A 17,739-nucleotide genomic window follows, 5' to 3' on the forward strand; every position below is an offset into this window, starting at 1 on the left:
TTAGTAGTGGAAGCTGTCTTATAGAGGGAATCCATTACTAAGCCAGGCTTAGTGCTATCCACAAAAACAGCTAGCGCTAACCCCCAATTATTACCCCGGTACCCCCCGCCACAGGGGTGACGGGAAGAGCCAGTACCAACCTGGGCCTAGGCGGTGACAGGCTGGCGTTATTTAGGCTGGGGAGGGCCAGTAACAATGGTCCTCGCCCACCCTGGTAATGTCAGGCTGTTGCTGCTTGGTTGGTATTTGGCTGAGAATAAAAATAGGTGGAACCTTATACTTTTTTTTTGCATAAATAATTAAATATAAAAAAAATAAAATAACACGCATAGGGTCCCCCCTATTTTTATTTTCAGCCAAATACCAACCAAGCAGCAACAGCCTGACTTACCAGGGTGGGTGAGGACCATTGATACTGGCCCTCCCCAGCCTAAATACTGCCAGTCTGTTACCACCAGGCCATTTTTGACGCTCCGGGCCTGTTGGTACCGGCTCTTTCCGGCACCCCTGTGGCGGTGGGTACCGGGGTAATAATTGGGGGTTAGTGCTAGCTGTAATTGGGGATAACTCTAAGCCCTGGCTTAGTAATGGACTCCGTCTATAAGACAACTTCCACTACTAAGCATGTCAAGTAAATAAAAATAAAACAAGCCCGCATTAACCATTTTATTAACATTAAACAGAAAGAAAGAAAAAAACGCTGATCATCGATACAGTCCACCGAATCTGAAGTAGTCCTCAGGATACATGTATCTGAAATGAGGGGAAAAAAAGAGAAAAATAGGTTAATGCATTTATTGTCACCCGCCTGCACATCTCCTGTGCCGCATGACTACAACTCCCAGCAGGCCCTTACAGTAAGGACATGCTGGAAGTTGTAGTCATGTGGTGCGGGAGATGTGCGGGCGAGTGACAAGCTTGTCACCTGCCCCCCACCAGCTGCATGACTACAACTCCTAGCACGTCCTTGCAGTAACGGCATGCTGGGAGTTGTAATAGTGCCGCAGAGGGCAGGTGACAAGCTTGTCACCCGCCCCACAACTACAACTCCCAGCATGTCCTTACTGTAAGGACATGCAGGGAGTTGTATTGGTACAAGCCAGGGAAGCGGGCGGTAATGTGCTCCCTGGCAGGCGGTAATCAGAAAATCTCTCCAATTTCACATTTCCCGCTGGGTCCCGTGACACGGGACCCAGCGAGAAATTTGAAATGACAGTCAACTCTGCTGCGCCCTAGCAAACGGAGCCCAGGTTAACATAACTCTGCAGTCGCCCGGGACTCCTGCCGCCAGGCCGGGAGATGTGCAGGAGCCATCCCTCAGCGTGTAAAGCAGTGCTGAGGGATGGCAGGGACGGCTCCTGCACATCTCCCAGCCCGTCTGCAGGAGTCCCGGGCGGCTGCAGAGTGATGCCAGACCAGGCTCCTTTTAACATAACGGAGCCACAGAGTTTTAGTCCCTACTGTAAGATCAAATTTCCCGCCTGGTCCCATGATTGGCTGCTCGGTCCCGGCCAATCACGGGACCCAGCAGGGAATGTGAAATTACATTAGGGACTCCAAGAACTCCACGGCGCCGAGGTATGTTAAAGGAGCCCGGGCTGGCATCACTCTGCAACCGCCCGGGCTCCATCTGATGCTATCCCCGCTACCCTCACTTAATGATGGGGGCACTGATTTACATCCCCTCCCTTGTCTCCTACCTGCCCGCGCCGCACATCTCCCGTTCACTACATGCTGCAAGACTACAACTCCCAGCATGCCCTCACTGTAAGGGTTGTAGTCTTGCATCAGGTAGCAGACAGATGGGAGATGTGCGGCGCGGGCGGGCGGGAGACAAGGTAGGGATGTAAATCAGTGGGATCTGTCATCAGGTAGTCAGAAAAGCAGAAACATATGCAAGGTTTCGCAAATAAGCAGCTTTGCGCCAAATATATGGAAAAATAAGCTCTACAAACTTTGCTAAATCTGGCCCTTAGTTTTAAATCAACTGGTGCTAGAAAGTTAAACAGATTTGCAAATTATCTCTATTTAAAAATCTTAACCCTTGTACTTATCAGCTGCTGTATGCTCCACTGGAATTTTCTTTTCTTTTACAATTTCCTTTCTTTCTAGACCACAATGCTCTCTGCTGACAACTCTTTCCATGTCAGGAACTGTCCAGAGCAGAAGCAAATCCCCATAGCAAACCTATCCTGATCTGGACAGTTCCTTACATGGACAGATGTGTCAGCAGAGAGCACTGTGGTCAGAAAGAAATGAAATTCAAAAAGAAAACAACTTCCTCTGTAGCATACAGCAGCTAAAAAGTACAGGAAGGAATAAGATTATTAAATAGAAGTAATTTACAAATCTGTTTAACTTTCTGGCATCAGGTGATTTAAAAATAAAATGTTTTCCAGCGGAGTACCCCTTTCACCCCTCCAACACCTACTCATACCAAAAATCTTAATATGACTAAAGACAATTTCAATATAAGTTAAAGCGTACCTGTCAAAGTGAACAAAAAAAGTGATGTTATCAGTTTAGCTTTTTTAACTATGTACTCTTTGACTATGTACAATGTAACTGCTCTGTCACTTGTAATTATAAAGTTCTATAGTATATGCAAAGTAAAAAAAAAAAAATTGTTCACAGTTGCCAAATTTATGTTTATTAATGGTTATAGCATACACGGTAAGCAGAATGAAACTCAACAAGCTCAAATATGTATTTTATTCATACTTGCACTTTTCTATATATTCTGTACAACATAAGAACAAACAAACAAATAAAATCCCACTAAAACCTAAGCTATAAATCAAATTAAACATACAGAGCAAACTGTTACCGTTTTTTCCTTTATTATTCAACAATGATTATTTAACTGCTGTGAAATATTTATATACACATAATATTCATACGATAGTACCACATACTTATAGATTGACACTAATGCCAGATAGCGCCTGCCCACTTCATATTCTCATTCAGCCATTTAAGAGTAGCCTTATTGTCTAGAGTGTATACTTGCTCATTGGTGTTATTGACTGTCATGTGCTTTATAAAAAGTCTGGGGCATGACAATCTGCTTGCTTCAGATAACCTTTCTGCTGCAGCATGGTAGCTGTCTTTACACTTCGTATTCTCTTCCATTCTATAAAAAAACAAAAACAGATTGGATAAGTAAATGAAAATACAGTACTACCTGGAAAACAGCAGATTCAATATAACATGTTTCTCGGGGGATACAGTAACAAGGGGTTCTATGGCTGCACCTAGGAAGCTGCCTCTGGGTATGTTCACACGTGCATTTTTTGCTACAGATTTTGCTGCCCATTGACTTCATTGAGTACCAAAATCTGAAGATCTGCAGCAGAAAAGACTCACATGTGAACGTACCCTCTATGTAAAAAAAACCCCAAAAAAACAAAATACAAACAGCTGGCTCCACCTGAGCAGGCTAAACCAACCCATTGCCACTGAGCAGAGTTAACCTAGTCAGAAAACAAACACTAACATAATATTGCTGCTTTACAAATCATTGTGTGCCTCATATGGGGTACACTGTTTAGTTTTGGGCACCATTTCATATAAAGGATGCCCTAGAACTAAAAGAGGTACAAAGACGCACAGCCAAAAAGTGGCATGGAGCTTTTTAGTTATGGAAAAAGATTTAACCCTTTAATTGGGGGTGGGGGGGATTACATTTTTTAAATTTTTTTTACTAAAATGCTGCTGTTACCCTAAATTTTTCACTTTCACAAGAGGTAATAGGAGAAAATGCCCCATTAAACTTGTAACCCCATTTCTTCTGAGTATGCAAATACCCCATATGTGGACGTAAAGTGCCCTGCGGGCGCACTACCGATGGGAAGGTGCAAAATTTGGCTTTTGGAGAGTGGATTTTGCTGAAAAAACAAAACAAAAAAACACATGCCACATTATTTGGGAAACTACACCCCTCAAGTAACCTAACAAGGGATGCAGTTAGCATTTACACCCCACTGGCGTTTATTTTTGGGGTATTGTTGTACAAATTTTGGGGGTCTTTTTCTCCTTTTACCTAAGTATGGGGCAAAGCAAGCAGGTCAGTGTAAAAAAATTATTTTTTTTACACTAACATCCTGGTGTAGCCCCAACTTTTCCTTTTCATAAGGCGTAAAAGGAGATTAAGCCCCCCAAATTTGTAACAATTCCTCCCGAGTACGGAAATACCCCATATGTGGCCCTTAAAGAAGAAGTATCATGTAAGAACACTTATCCCATATCCAAAGAATAGGGGATAAGTTTTAGATTGCGTGGGGTACAAGTGCTGGGGCCCCCGCGATCTCCTGTTTGGAGCCCCGGCTCTCCTTCACAGCAGCGCATCATGCCCCTTCTATATAGCTCTACGGGAGAACCGAAGAGTGCCGAGCTATATGGAGAGGGTGTGGAGGCTCTCGCTTCGGGCGGGGGTTGGGGGGGCCCAGCACTCTCACCCCCCAAATCTAAAGCATATCCCTTTGGATAGGGGAAAAGTTTTCCTACGTGATACTCCTCCTTGAAATTCAACAGGGCTCTGGCGTGAGAAAGCTCTATGCACATTTGAGGCCTAAATTGGTGATTTGCATAGGGGTGGACCCGAATGCAAGCATGGTGTTTGCCTCCTCGCCCTAAAGAATACGCAACGGAAGTATTTCCCAAACAGGATGCCTCCAGCTGTTGCAGTTGTTGTTTTGCAACAGCTGGAGGCTCCGTTTAAGAAACAGTGTTGTACGTAAGGTTTTTAATTTTCAGTGGGGGGATGGGTGTTAACTGTGTAAGGGTGTGTGTATATGTAGTGTTTTATTCTTTATTTTGTTTACTGTAGCTTTTTTAGGGTACATGTACATGGTTGGGTTTACATGAGTTTTCCGCTGGGGGAATGAGCTGTGGCGGAAAGTCTATTGCAGCTCTGTTCCCTCCATCACAAACCCCCCTCCCGCATACCCCGTTCCCTCATTACACTTACTGCAGAGTCCAGCAGCAGGCGTGCAGGGACAGCGGCAGGGACAGCGGAAGCGACGAGGCGGCGGCGATGTGCGGGAGGAGTGGCCGGGGAGCCAATGCACTCGCTCCCTGCCTGTCTGATTGACAGGCAGGGAGCGAGTGCAGGCTGAATGAAAAAGGACCGATGCCCGGCCGCATCAGTCCTTTTTCAGGCGTGACGTCACGCCAGGCTGCAGCCGGCCACTAGGAGGGAGACCCCTAGTGGCCGGTTTTCAAATGTAAATTAAACCATTTTAATAAAAAAAATAATAATAATAAAAGTATATTAGAGATATGTTGTAGTACATAAGTACTACAACATATCAAAAAATAAAGTTGGTGACAGTGCCCATTTAAGTATTATGAAATAATTACTCCTAAATCCCTTTCCTCAGATACTGAGGTCAGGACTGTGTCAAATATTCTATATTCTGCCCGAGTGTTTTTACGCCCCCAGGTGCATTATCTTACACTTATCCATATTAAATTTCAGTTGCCAGAGTGCTGACCATTCTTCTAGTTTTCCTTAATCCTTTTCCATTTGGCATATGCCTCCAGGAACATCAACACTGTTACATATCTTTGTGTCATCAGCAAAAAGACATACCTTACCATCGAGACCTTTTGCAATATCACTAATTAAGATATTAAACAAAATTGGTCCCAGTACAGATCCCTGAGGTACCCCACTGGTGACAAGACCTTGCTCTGAATATACTCCATTGAATACAACCCTCTGTTGTCTGTCATTCAGCCACTGCCTAATCCACTCAACAATATGGGAGTCCAAGCTCAATGACTGCAGTTTATTGATAAGTCTTCTATGTGGGACAGTGTCAAAAGTCTTACTAAAATCTAGATATGCAATGTCTACTGCCACGCACGCCGCCATCTATTATAAAAATCTATAAGATTTGTTTGACATGATCTCCCTGAAGTAAACCCATATTTTTCATCTTGCAATCCATGGGATTTTAAATGTTCCACAATCCTATCCTTTAGTAGGGTATCCATTAATTTCCCCACTATTGATGTCAGACTTACTGGACTATTGACTTGATTCCTCCCTACTACCTTTCTTGTGAATGGGCACGACATTTGCTAATTTGCAATCTTCCGGGACGACTCCTGTTACCAGTGATTGGTTAAATAAATCTGTTAACGGTTTTGCTAGCTCACCACTAAGCTCTTTTAATCATTTTAGGTGTATCCCATCAGGTCTCTGTGAATTATTTGTCTTCACTTTAGACAGCAAACCTAGAACCTCTTCTGTTGGGTCTATAATATTCTGATATATTGATCACTATATCTATACTCATATGCCTTTATTAAATCCTATATGCTATTGCCTAATATTGCAGAAGAACTTTGTGTTCCTTAATTCAAAACATTTCAGCTTGCTCTTTGCCCATAATTAAGACTAGAACCTTGAGATGGAGTCTGTGGATACAAAAAGTCTAAACATTGGGCTTTGTGGAAGGATGGAAAAATCTCAAGCTAGAGACCTCGCAACATAAGTGACTTATGCTACGCCACGCTCAAATGACCAATCAGCATATAAAACGATGATTTGATGCATAGTTTTGCCCTCCCCCTTTTGTCAGATTGTAAAAACTAATGTGATTTCCGGATAATAAACAGAACTCCCTGGAGTCAGTACCGAGGAGGGAATACATACCAACCTTGTCTGGTGTGAATTTGCTTATGTCGACACTCTGCAAAATAGCACAGCAGTAGTCACTCACAGTTTAAGGCCTCACATTAACCCATCCTTGACATTTGGTGGCAGCGGTGGGATGGCCTGGACCACACTCGAGGGAAGATACAGATCCGGTGGAGCGACACTTTGAGCTGCCCGAGGCAACCCATTATTACCTAAACTAGGGGCCTGATCAACCCACAAAAACACGGTAAGCCTGCTGATTTTTATGAATCTGTAGTCTTATTTGTGTTTTTGGGCAGTTTTGTGGGAGTCTGGATTTAACTCTTAGCGACAGATATTCCCGCTGTGTTGTTCTCTTGTTCACGGAGGAGTTTTTAGTCGCTTGTGATTGACTGCTGCTTTAAATAAGCTCAGAAGGCATAAGAGCAGGGGAGATTTTTTTTTCAAAAATTGCATGCTTATAAAAATAAATGTTTTTCTCTCTTAGCTAGCTATGAATTCCTTCTCAACAACGCTGAGTACAGTGTACCGAAGCAAGGTCAAATTTTGTCAAGAGTTTAGCTATGAGAGACTTTTTTCATTTTTTGAGTCTAAAAATCAATTTTTTTGTCCTGCTGGTTTGGATTTAATTTAATTTTTGACTTTTTAATCTATCTAGTGGACTCGGTAAAGGGAGAAAGATTGCTGTAGATTTTTGTGTTCTAGGTCCCTGATACAAGGGTGTGGACATTTTTAAAAAAAAACTACTTGTCCAAGGGACTAAAGCGGAACACAATCTACTTGTGCCTCAAGAAAATCCACTTGTCCTGGTAGATAAAATAATTTCAACCAAAATAGTACGATTCCCACCACTAGACCACCAGGGATGGATATAAGATCCCTTTAGAGACTGCTGTCGGTGATCTATTGGTTTAATAGCGGCCATGGCGATCGCAGCATGCCAGACTTAGCGGCAGGAGAGCTGTAGCTAGCTCCTTTTACCCCCGAGGCAAGCCCAGAAAAGTCTAGATGTAACTTTTTGATCACCTTATAAAAAATTTCTCATATGAAGTGACCAAAAATGAGCAATTCTGGACTATTTTTTACATTTACACCGTTCACCGTACGGTTTAATTAACATTATATTTTAATAGTCTGGACATTTCCACATGTAGCGATACCACTAATGTTTATTTTTGTACATTATTTTTATTTAAAGAAAATTGGAAACTTTTATTAGGAAAGGGGCTTATTCACATATATACGCACTATTTAAAATATTTTAATCACTATTTTTCAGTCTCAATAGGGACTTATGTGGGGGGTGTTCTGCTTCTCCAGTTTATGTGGTGCATTTTGTGTCAGAAAATGATGGAAGCTGCATTTAGTTACTAGATAACTACAACTCCCAGCATGCCCTGATACAGTCTATGGTTTTGTGGGTGTTGCAGCATGTTGCACTGTACAGTAGTACAGTTAAGGTTATTTTGTAACATGCTGGGAGTTGTAGTTTTGGTTTGTGTCAGCTGTAGAGCCATAGGATGTGTCAAGGAATACTGGGAATTGCAGTTAGTAACTACAACTCCCAGCATGCCCTGATGCAGCCTATAGCTCTGCAGCTGACCCGAACCAAAACTACAATTCCCAGCATGTTACACTTTATAGTTCTACAGTTTAGGTTACGGTACAACATGCTGGAAGTTGTAGTTTTGGTTTGGGCGTGTTTGCGTGCATCTGTGGGGCTCTTGGTCGGCGGGCGAGTATGAAGGGGTGGGATTCTGATGGTGCAATTCAGTGTGGGTGGCCAGAAACCACAAAAAATAAATAAAATTAGATGGCACAATTGGCGGCGGCAGCAGCAACCTCCCCGTGGTGGATTAAGTCCTGTGGAGACAGAGCAGGGGGAGGGATAGAGCTGTGTGCGGGGGATGGAGCTGTTTACCGAGCTGTCTACGTCCTTTCTCTCACCCTGCCGTGTCTTCTGAGCTGTGTCTTCCATCCTCCGGGAGGGGTAGATAAGGGGGCGTGGCTTAATTGTGTAACGCAAACTTGGGACCTCGGGCCCTGCGGTCAGCTGGGGGCTGCCGCCCCCTCCATACACTCTTAGCGCCGGTGTGAGGTGCAGACTTGCATCGGCTCCTGCGCCTCACACCGGCATTAAAGAAAGATAAGGGGGAAGTCGGTCTGTCCCTGCTTGCCCGATACAGGGCTAAATCTATGACAAATTCACCTGCCCGGCGCCCAAAACTACTTGTCCCGGGCGTCGGGCGATAGGATTTCCACATCCCTGCTGATAACTCTGTACGCCTAATATCTTTTTGTGTATCAGAGATAGTCTGATAGCTTGATTTGTATAAGCCTAGTATCTTTTCCTGTATCAGAGGACGGCTTACTGATAACTTGGGTTGTACTTGAGCAAAGATTGGCTCTCGTGTCTTCTGTATTGTATCAGTAATGAATCAGAGTAGAAGATAATAGTAGCATCATACACACTGTGGTTGTCACTTTGACACCCTTTTTGTTTGGTGTTTAGTATCAATTTTGTTTTTGCCAATCCACAGAGTTTTTGTTAATAGGGTACTGCACGATCCTCACTTTCCCTGAGACTTTAAAAGCTTTGAAACTGTTCAATTCCTGCACTGGTTAACTTTAAAAGGGTAAAATATGAGCCATTTGCCCTCTGCATTTAAAAGTTCAACCTCCTCCCTTCTTGGGTGTGAAGAGCCACGGGACACAGTGATGCACAGTGAGGGAAAGTAGTATCTCGACAAAATGAAAACATTTATGGCTATAAGCAATTTACCTGGAAAGGGTAGATTACACCAAGATTTATAGTCTGAGGGCTCGTTCACACTGCGGAATCTCCGCTCGCTGAATTCAGAGAGTGGAGATTCCGCCTGGCCGAATACTTTGGTGCTAGGGCCGCGGGACACTGAGCCGTCACCATTGATGGCTATGGTCCGCTCGCGGATTCCGAACAAAGAATGAACATGTTCTTTCTTTGCGCGGAACACTTTCAGCGGCGAAAAGGTCCGCCGCTGAAATTCCGCAGTGTGAACGGGTCCCGCAGAGACCCGTTCACACTAATGTTAAAGTTCACACCGCGGAATTGCGCCCGCAATTCCGTAGTGTGAACCTACCCTGAGGTTCTTAAACAGCAAAAAGGGATTTTAGAAGCTAATGATTTGCTGGCATCTTCCCAGGAATGGCACCGTGCTTCATGCAATATTGCTAAAGATAGATACTTTCATATTTCATAAAGCAGTGCCGCCCCACATCTTTTTTGTGTGTTTTAGCAATTCTTGTGCTTTACTGGGGCAGAGCACGCCATTACATCTGCCGCACACCTGTTAACCATTACGATGGAAGAGGATATGCCTGGAGAGCCCAGTTCGCAACAAACACTGGATTATTCAGGACTTTCACATGGTCGGGAGGGAGCAGAACAGTTTTTCATTCAATGCAACATCCAAGACGAACTACAAGTGTTAAGCACACGTGAACTTGAACACAAACTTACTTCATTGGCTGAAAAAGAAACTAAACTGTTTTGGACAGTGAATTCACTTCAGTCCTACAGCCAAAGTGAACGAGCACCTAGAGGTCTCAGATCATACAAAGAGATCTCTCAATTTTATGATGACCCGGACTTTTTGCAGCAATGGAAAGACATCCACAAAGAACATGCATTGAAATTAACCAGACTCATCTTATCCCGGACTGTGAAGGAATATTCGACTGTAACTGAAGAACTTCTCAGGACAAGAATGGAATTAAAAACCAGAATGATTGAATCACAGTTTACCACCTTACAAAAGCGCATAGAAAAATGTCTGATACCTATACAGGCGGATCTAAAAGAAAAAAAGAAAGACAAATTTTTACGAGACAAGTCGGACTACGAGTCGGATAAAGTTTTTGAGTGGCAGTCAAAACAACCGCGCAGGAGACGTCCAAGACCACCAAGTCGCCGCAAGGAATATCGGACTACTGACTCAGGGTCAGACTCCAGTGGCACAGGAGAATCTGAAGGACTCTCCAACGATGCATCATCCAGTCTTGTGACTGTGAATGAAGCACCCCCCTTTAGGCGGCGGACGCGGAGGGGCCGCTCAAAAACCAAGAAACATAGGTACCAAACGGTAACAGGTTACCTGGCGACAATAGGTTCCTCTGTTCCGACTACCTCCACAAATGTGAGTACCCCCATTTTGGACAATCAAACCAATGTCATCAACCTCACATCTGTGTCCCTGTCACCACAGGAATGTATTGCATTATTAGAAAGGGGTCTTAATTTCTGTTTAGCCAGCCAATTTAACCCTGTCAATTTCGAGATTGATTTACACAAAGCAGTTCGTAAGATCAACTTGCATCGATTTTTTGCATCTTCTACGGATAGGTCTGGGTCGGTGGGGAAACCCAGGGGGGAATTGCCTATCAGGGTGGGCCCTCTGGGTTTCTCCATGAGTCCCCAGTTCTCCGAGGAGGATCGTGTAATACTATCTACACTTTGCAATTTATCAGGTATTCCTATTGAAGAGGAGGAACACACATAATTTTTCAGTGGTGGAAAACCTAAGTTTTCTCCCCCCTTGCCCGCTGGTTCAACACTAGACAATTTTTTGGAGCCTGTCATTAGGGATGTCAAGTCCTTTATTTATCCAACTGTCTCTTCTAACCTAACCCCCGGTGAATTGGAAGCATTGAAATGGCTACAATCCCGGGACGACATTATAATAAAACCAGTGTTTTGATCCCCCGAGATATGTACTTAGCAGAAGCTCAAAAAGCTGCATGATTTGACTACTTATGAGCCTTTAAAAGCCGATCTCACACTAGACTATGTAAGTAGGGTACGGTCGCTGTTAAGGAGGGGAGGATGGTCATATGACAGCCAAGTTTGCTGAAAAATTACTAGTAGAGTGTCCAAAACGATCCTACTGGCATTGGCTGCCTAAAATTCACAAATCGCTTGAGCACCCCCCCCGGGAGGCCGATTGTTGGGGGGGGAGGCTCGGCGACTGAAACAATATCAAAATATCTTGACTGGTTCCTCCGTCCCCTCCTTGACAGTGCACCCTCTTATCTCCAAGATTCAGGAGACATACTCAGAATACTCTCAGATTTTACATGGGATGACTCGTATCATCTAGCGAGTAGAGATGTGGTTAGTCTGTACACCCGCATTACGCAGGTTGCAGGTGTACAGACCATCAACAAACGACTTTCATACACATCAGGAATTGGTACGGATTTAGCTGCGTTCATCTGTGATCTACTGAAATTAGTGATTAGCTGCAATGCTTTTCAATTTGGCCAACAATGGTACAGGCAAACGTCGGGAGTGGCGATGGGGACTCCCGTGGCCCCGACGTTTGCTAATCTGTACCTAGCCGAATTTGAACTAGAGAAGGTTTACACAGTGAATAATCCTTTCATCAATAATGTAAAATTATATTACCGCTATATTGATGACGTCATAATAGTATGGGATGGATCGGAGGCCCAATTCAATGAATTTGTTCTATATCTTAATCAGAATACATTTAATATGAGTTTCACCAGTGCCTTGGGGGGTAAGACACTTACGTTTCTTGATTTATGTATAGATACATCATCAGGAGCGTTATCTACTAGAGGTTTTCGCAAAGAAACCGCAACAAATTCGTTGCTCAGTTTTGAAAGTTACCATCCTGACTATGTAAAACAATCCCTCCCATATGGTCAACTAGTTAGATTACGTAGAATCAATGACACACTCCCATCTTTTGATCGACAGGCAAATTAATTACTGGGACGGTTACGGGAAAGAAAATATACGGAACCACTATTACAACAGGCCTACCTAAAAGCAAGAAATCTAGAACGCACTGCAATTTTAAAGAAAAAAAAATCTCGACATCAGACAGGCTCAAGCAACACTAAACGTTTTGTTTTTTCTTTTGAATTTAGCCCCATGGAAACCACACTGAGGAAGGCAATCTACAAAGACTGGCACATTCTAGCTCAGGATGAACTTCTGCGGGATGTGGCAAAGAAAAAACCTTTGGTCACATTCCGCAGAAGCCCTAATTTGAGGGATAAACTCATCAAGATGACTGGTTACACAAACAGACCCCAAAAGGGAATTACAGGTGTTGCTCATGTCATTGGTGTAAATTAATGTCACCAGGTCAGGAAACTCAGTTGGGAGGTATTAAATGGAGGATTAACCAACATATCACTTGCCGGACTAAATTTGTAGTATATGCCTAGTACGCTGCATAGACGCCGCTGCGCAGTGACGCCAGTGCGCAGCGACGCACCTGACGTCACGGCGTCTATGCAGTGTACTAGGCCGGAGCCTGCCCGGAGTGGAGAAGATGACCGCCGGAGAAGAAGGACAGCCCGGACCGGTTCACTCTTCACCCGGAACGCCCCCGGACACTACAGGAAGGAAGGATGGATGGCCCGGACCACCCCCATTACGGGTAAGTTTAATCTTTTTATTGACTCAGAGGTTGGGGGAGGAGCCCGACCGGTATAGCGGTATGGGCAAAAATCCATACCGGTATACCGCCCAGCATCACGGTGGGGGGTGCGACGTGGTGCGGTGGGTCGGGGGTGCGGTGCGGCGGGTCGGGGGGGTGGCGGTCGCGGTGCGGTGGGGGCGGTGCGGGGCATTATCGGCAAGGTAATTGCCGATACCGATAATGCCCAAAATCGGGATTATCGGCCATACCGATAATCGGTCGATCCCTATTCTCTACCCAGTGAAGACAGTCCTCCAGCCCAAGATGAACCCCATGCACGGTTTCAGTCTCCTACCCATAATCATCATCAGTCTCCTATCAATGATCATCATCATCAGTCTCCTATCACTGATCATCATCATCATCATCATCATCATCATCATCATCATCATCAGTCCCCAGGAAAGATACCACTTTCACCTGTTAATACAATCACACCTACTGTGGTGCAATTTCATGTGCCTCCCAATACCTCCTACAGTTACATATACGAAACCATAAGACTAGGGATGTCCCGATACTGGCCATTTGCATGGTATCGGGGACTCGTTTAATGTCCCCGATACCATGCCCGATACCTGGTGCCGCTCTGCTGCCCCGCTCTCCTGTCCGCATCATAGTGTTCCATGGAGGAGCATGTAATCTAGAGAAAGGGAAGAAGGCGCCTCATGTGCGGGATCAGCAGATCTTGTGAGTGGAGGTAATCCCAGGCCGCTTACCAAAGTTGGTTGTGCGCCCACACAAAACAAGGTCTAGCGTGAAGTGTATAAGTCGGTCCACTGCCGCCCTCCTTAGTAGAGTAGAAACAAGGATGAGATGACCATAAAAACAGGAGTTTTGTCCGGCGCAGAAAGGAACCGTCAGAAGGCAGGATAAAATCAAGGGATTTATTGAATGCAACGCATTTCGCTGCACATGCGCAGCTTCTTCAGGCATGACAAGATGTGGCTAGTGGCAGGTATATATACCCCCAACAATTAACCATTTACAAACTTTTGAATGTTACCACATGATAATATATGCATAAGTATACATACAATAGAATAAAAAATATATACAAAGGGCATACAAATAACATAAATATAAATATATAACAATATGAGTAGTATAAAAAACAATATGTTCACAATAAACCTTTAAAATGCAACTAGTGTGGATAGACGTTTCATATAGCTCAAAAGATCACATCCATCGGAGAAAATAATTCCCAGGTGGGTGTATTCACAAGGGAATCAAAAAGGAGAACATAAAAGAACAGAATAAAAAAAACTGTTATCTGGATAGGAACCCATAGATACAAGAGGATTTATAGGACAAAAAAAAGGGGGGGGGGGGGGGCAGTCGTAAATATACATTGGACTGCACAGACATAGAGAGGAGGATGCAAAAATGTGTAAAAATGCAAGGGAATAAACCGTGGAGGTGGAAAAAACGCAGCATATGAACACTCCTCTAAAGTAACAACATAAAAAAATCTAAAACTCAATACGGGGCAAGGACTGCAAAACGTATTTTCACAGAAGCTCCGAAATAAAGGGTGGATAATAATGAAATCACAAGAGGGTGTATAGGGATATAAGGATTACAAGAAGCATACACTGTAACAGAAAAAAGAGAAAGCACCACCGCTCTAGGACGAACAGCAGAGAGGGAACAATACATGAATATACTGTATAATATTGTTATTAATATGAATGATAATTATTTTACTGTGTCGATACATTCATGTATGTAATTTATGAATCCAGAAGGATTCGCGATTATTTAGTCTCTGTAATCTGTTAGGTGAATGTATAGGAATAGTTTCAAGAATAATTAATTTTAATGATTCAGTATTTTTATGATGGTGAAAAGAAAAATGTTGTGACAAACTATGTAAAAGAAAACCATGTTTTATGTTCCATCTGTGCTTGTTCATCCTAGAGCGTATTGTCTGTATTGTACGGCTGACGTATTGACGGTCGCAACCACATGAGATTAAATAAATGGCAAATGTAGTATCACAATTCAATGTATCTTTTAGTTTAAAAGTTTGTTGTATAAAATGAGAGGAGAAGGTGTCGGTTTGGACAACCCACTCGCAACAAAGACAACGGCTTTTCTTGCAAGGAGAACAAAGGGGTTTTGATGTTATAGTTTTATGTATTCTGAATGGTCGGAAAATCTGCTAGGAGCTAATAGATTATTAAGATTTTTGGAACGTCTCTAGGTGATGTTTGGAGTTGAAGGAATTAGTTGATTCAGAACATTATCGTTTTGGATAATAGGCCAGTTCTTGATTAATATTTTTCTAATGTTAGATGCTTCAGTATTATAATTAGTGACAAAATTATATCTAAAACGATTATCTGGCTGGTTGGGACTAGATTTTTTTAAAATTGGGATGACTAGGTTGGATTGTTTTTTATTTTTTACTTTGGTATATGCTTTGGTCAGGAGGGATTTTGGATATCCCCTTTGAATAAAGCGTTCCTTTAAAATGTCGGCTTGGGCAATAAAGTCATTATCAAATGTACAGTTTCTGCGAATTCACAGATACTGGCCGTATGGAACACCCCTTAACCAGCTGGGGTAATGAGCACTATCGAACTGTAAAAAACTTAACGTCGACTGATTTAAAAAAAAGTCTTTGTGGAGATTGTGCCACTATCTGTCTTATGGATCTCGAGATCCAAAAACTGAATGGATGTTTCTGCATAATGCATAGTAAATTTTATGCCCCATGTTTTGGTGTTGAGCTCATTTACAAACAGCTCAGCTTGATGTTTGGTTCCTACCCAAATAAAAAAAAGGTCGTCTATATAGCGTCGAAAGAAAAAGGCAAACTTAAAATACAGGGACTGTGCCATAATCAGGGACTCGAATCGCCCCATGAATAAATTAGCATAACTGGGGGCGAATCGAGTCCCCATGGCACAGCCCCTGTTCTGGCGATAAATTAAATGGTTGAACTCAAAAACATTATTAAGAAGAATACATTTAATAGACTCTAATAAAAATTCTGCCTGACAAGAACCTAAAAGTGGGTCCTCCTGAAAAAAATGTCCTATGGCGGGAACACCCAGTTCAGTGGAAATGTTGGAGTAAAGGGAGCACACATCCAAAGTCAAGAAACTGAAACAAGGGGTAAAGATGGGGATAAATCATGTAATTTTTAAATTAATTGGGCTGAATCTCTTAAGTATGAGGATAAACGTAAAACATAAGGTTGGAGAAATAAATCAATGAAATGGGAAAGATTTGCAGTAATAGAACCAATTCCAGAAATAGGTCTACCAGGAGGATTAACTAAACATTTGTGAAGTTTGGGTAAATAATAGGAAATGGGTATATTATAATTTTTGATATTAATGGCCCATACAAAAAATATGGAGAAAAACTGTTCCAGGTTAAACCCCCCCCAAAGGACGAGGGGGCACTCCCTCCGTCTGGAGAAGAAAAAGTTTAGTCTCAAGGGGCGACACGCCTTCTTTACCGTGAGGACTGTGAATTTATGGAACGGTCTACCTCAGGAACTGGTCACAGCAGGAACAATTAACAGCTTTAAAACAGGATTAGATACATTCCTGGAACAAAATAAGATTAATGCTTATGAAGAAATATAAAATCTCATCCCTTCCCCAATATCGCGCCACATCCCTACCCCTTAATTCCCTGGTTGAACTTGATGGACATATGTCTTTTTTCGACCGTACTAACTATGTAACTATGATATTGAGGAATGTGTGCTCCCTCTTGTCCAACAATAGATTATCCACAGCTCTGCTAATTAGTTTACCATATTCAGAAAAAATAAGTGGGGAAGGATCACAGGAGAGAGGAATATAATATTCAGTATCAGATAAAATTCTAAGAGCCTCATTTTTGTAGTCAGTTCTGTTGAGGACAACCCCCCCCCCCCCCCCCCGCCCTTGTCTGCGGGATGGATCATAATGGATTTATTATTCTGTATAGATTTAATAGCAGCTCTTTCAGCTAGGGTTAAGTTGTCTTTCTCTTTGAAGATGACGGACTTGTCACATAGATTGGAAAAGTCTTGCATGACCATATGGTAAAAGGTCTCAAGATGTCCACCGCGATTATGCAAAGGATATGCACGCTGGGGTGATGTTGGTAGTGGACCGGCAATTTAAAAAAGAACGGAACGAAGAAGTGGAGGTGGTGGTGGAATTCCCTATGGTGTCAAGTGTATCATGCTGTAAAGCATCGACTATTTTGGAATTCAGGTCAGACGATGAAACCTCATGGACCGTAAGTATGGAGGAGCATGTGACACACACGTCATTCCGCCTCCTTCCCTGTGCCCAGCATAACGCTACGCAAGAAGCAGAGTGACGTGTAGGTCACATGCTCCTCCATTGGACGACACAATGCGGACCGGAGTATGGGAGAAAAGGGCAGCAGAGCGGCAGCACCAGCACCCGACCCAAGGAGGTGAGCTGCCTGCAAGGAGGTGAGCTGCCTGCATGGAGGGGGCTGCTACTAATGTCTTAACGGGGGGGGGGGGTGGCCTGCTTCTGTCTAAAGGGGGTGGCTCTGCTGCTGTCTAAAGGGGGGGCCCTGCTGCTGTCTAAAGGGGTGGGGCCATGCTGTTGT

The 17,739-nt window shown here is 43.3% G+C and overlaps 1 protein-coding gene across 2 annotated transcripts in view; it reads right to left on the reverse strand.

The window, feature by feature from the left end:
* Nucleotides 1–2,639: 2,639 nt before the first annotated feature.
* TOPAZ1 (testis and ovary specific TOPAZ 1) overlaps nt 2,640–17,739 on the reverse strand; it is a 326,337-nt gene continuing 311,237 nt past the window's right edge. For both annotated transcript variants that reach the window (XM_056520122.1, XM_056520121.1), the window contains exon 20: nt 2,640–3,133. In XM_056520122.1, coding sequence (XP_056376097.1) covers nt 2,929–3,133 — 205 coding nt within the window. In that variant the 3' untranslated portion in view covers nt 2,640–2,928. The remainder of the gene's footprint in view (nt 3,134–17,739) is intronic.

The sequence above is a fragment of the Hyla sarda genome, chromosome 5 (genome assembly GCF_029499605.1).
Source record: "Hyla sarda isolate aHylSar1 chromosome 5, aHylSar1.hap1, whole genome shotgun sequence".
In the NCBI taxonomy this organism is placed as follows: Eukaryota; Metazoa; Chordata; class Amphibia; order Anura; family Hylidae; genus Hyla; species Hyla sarda.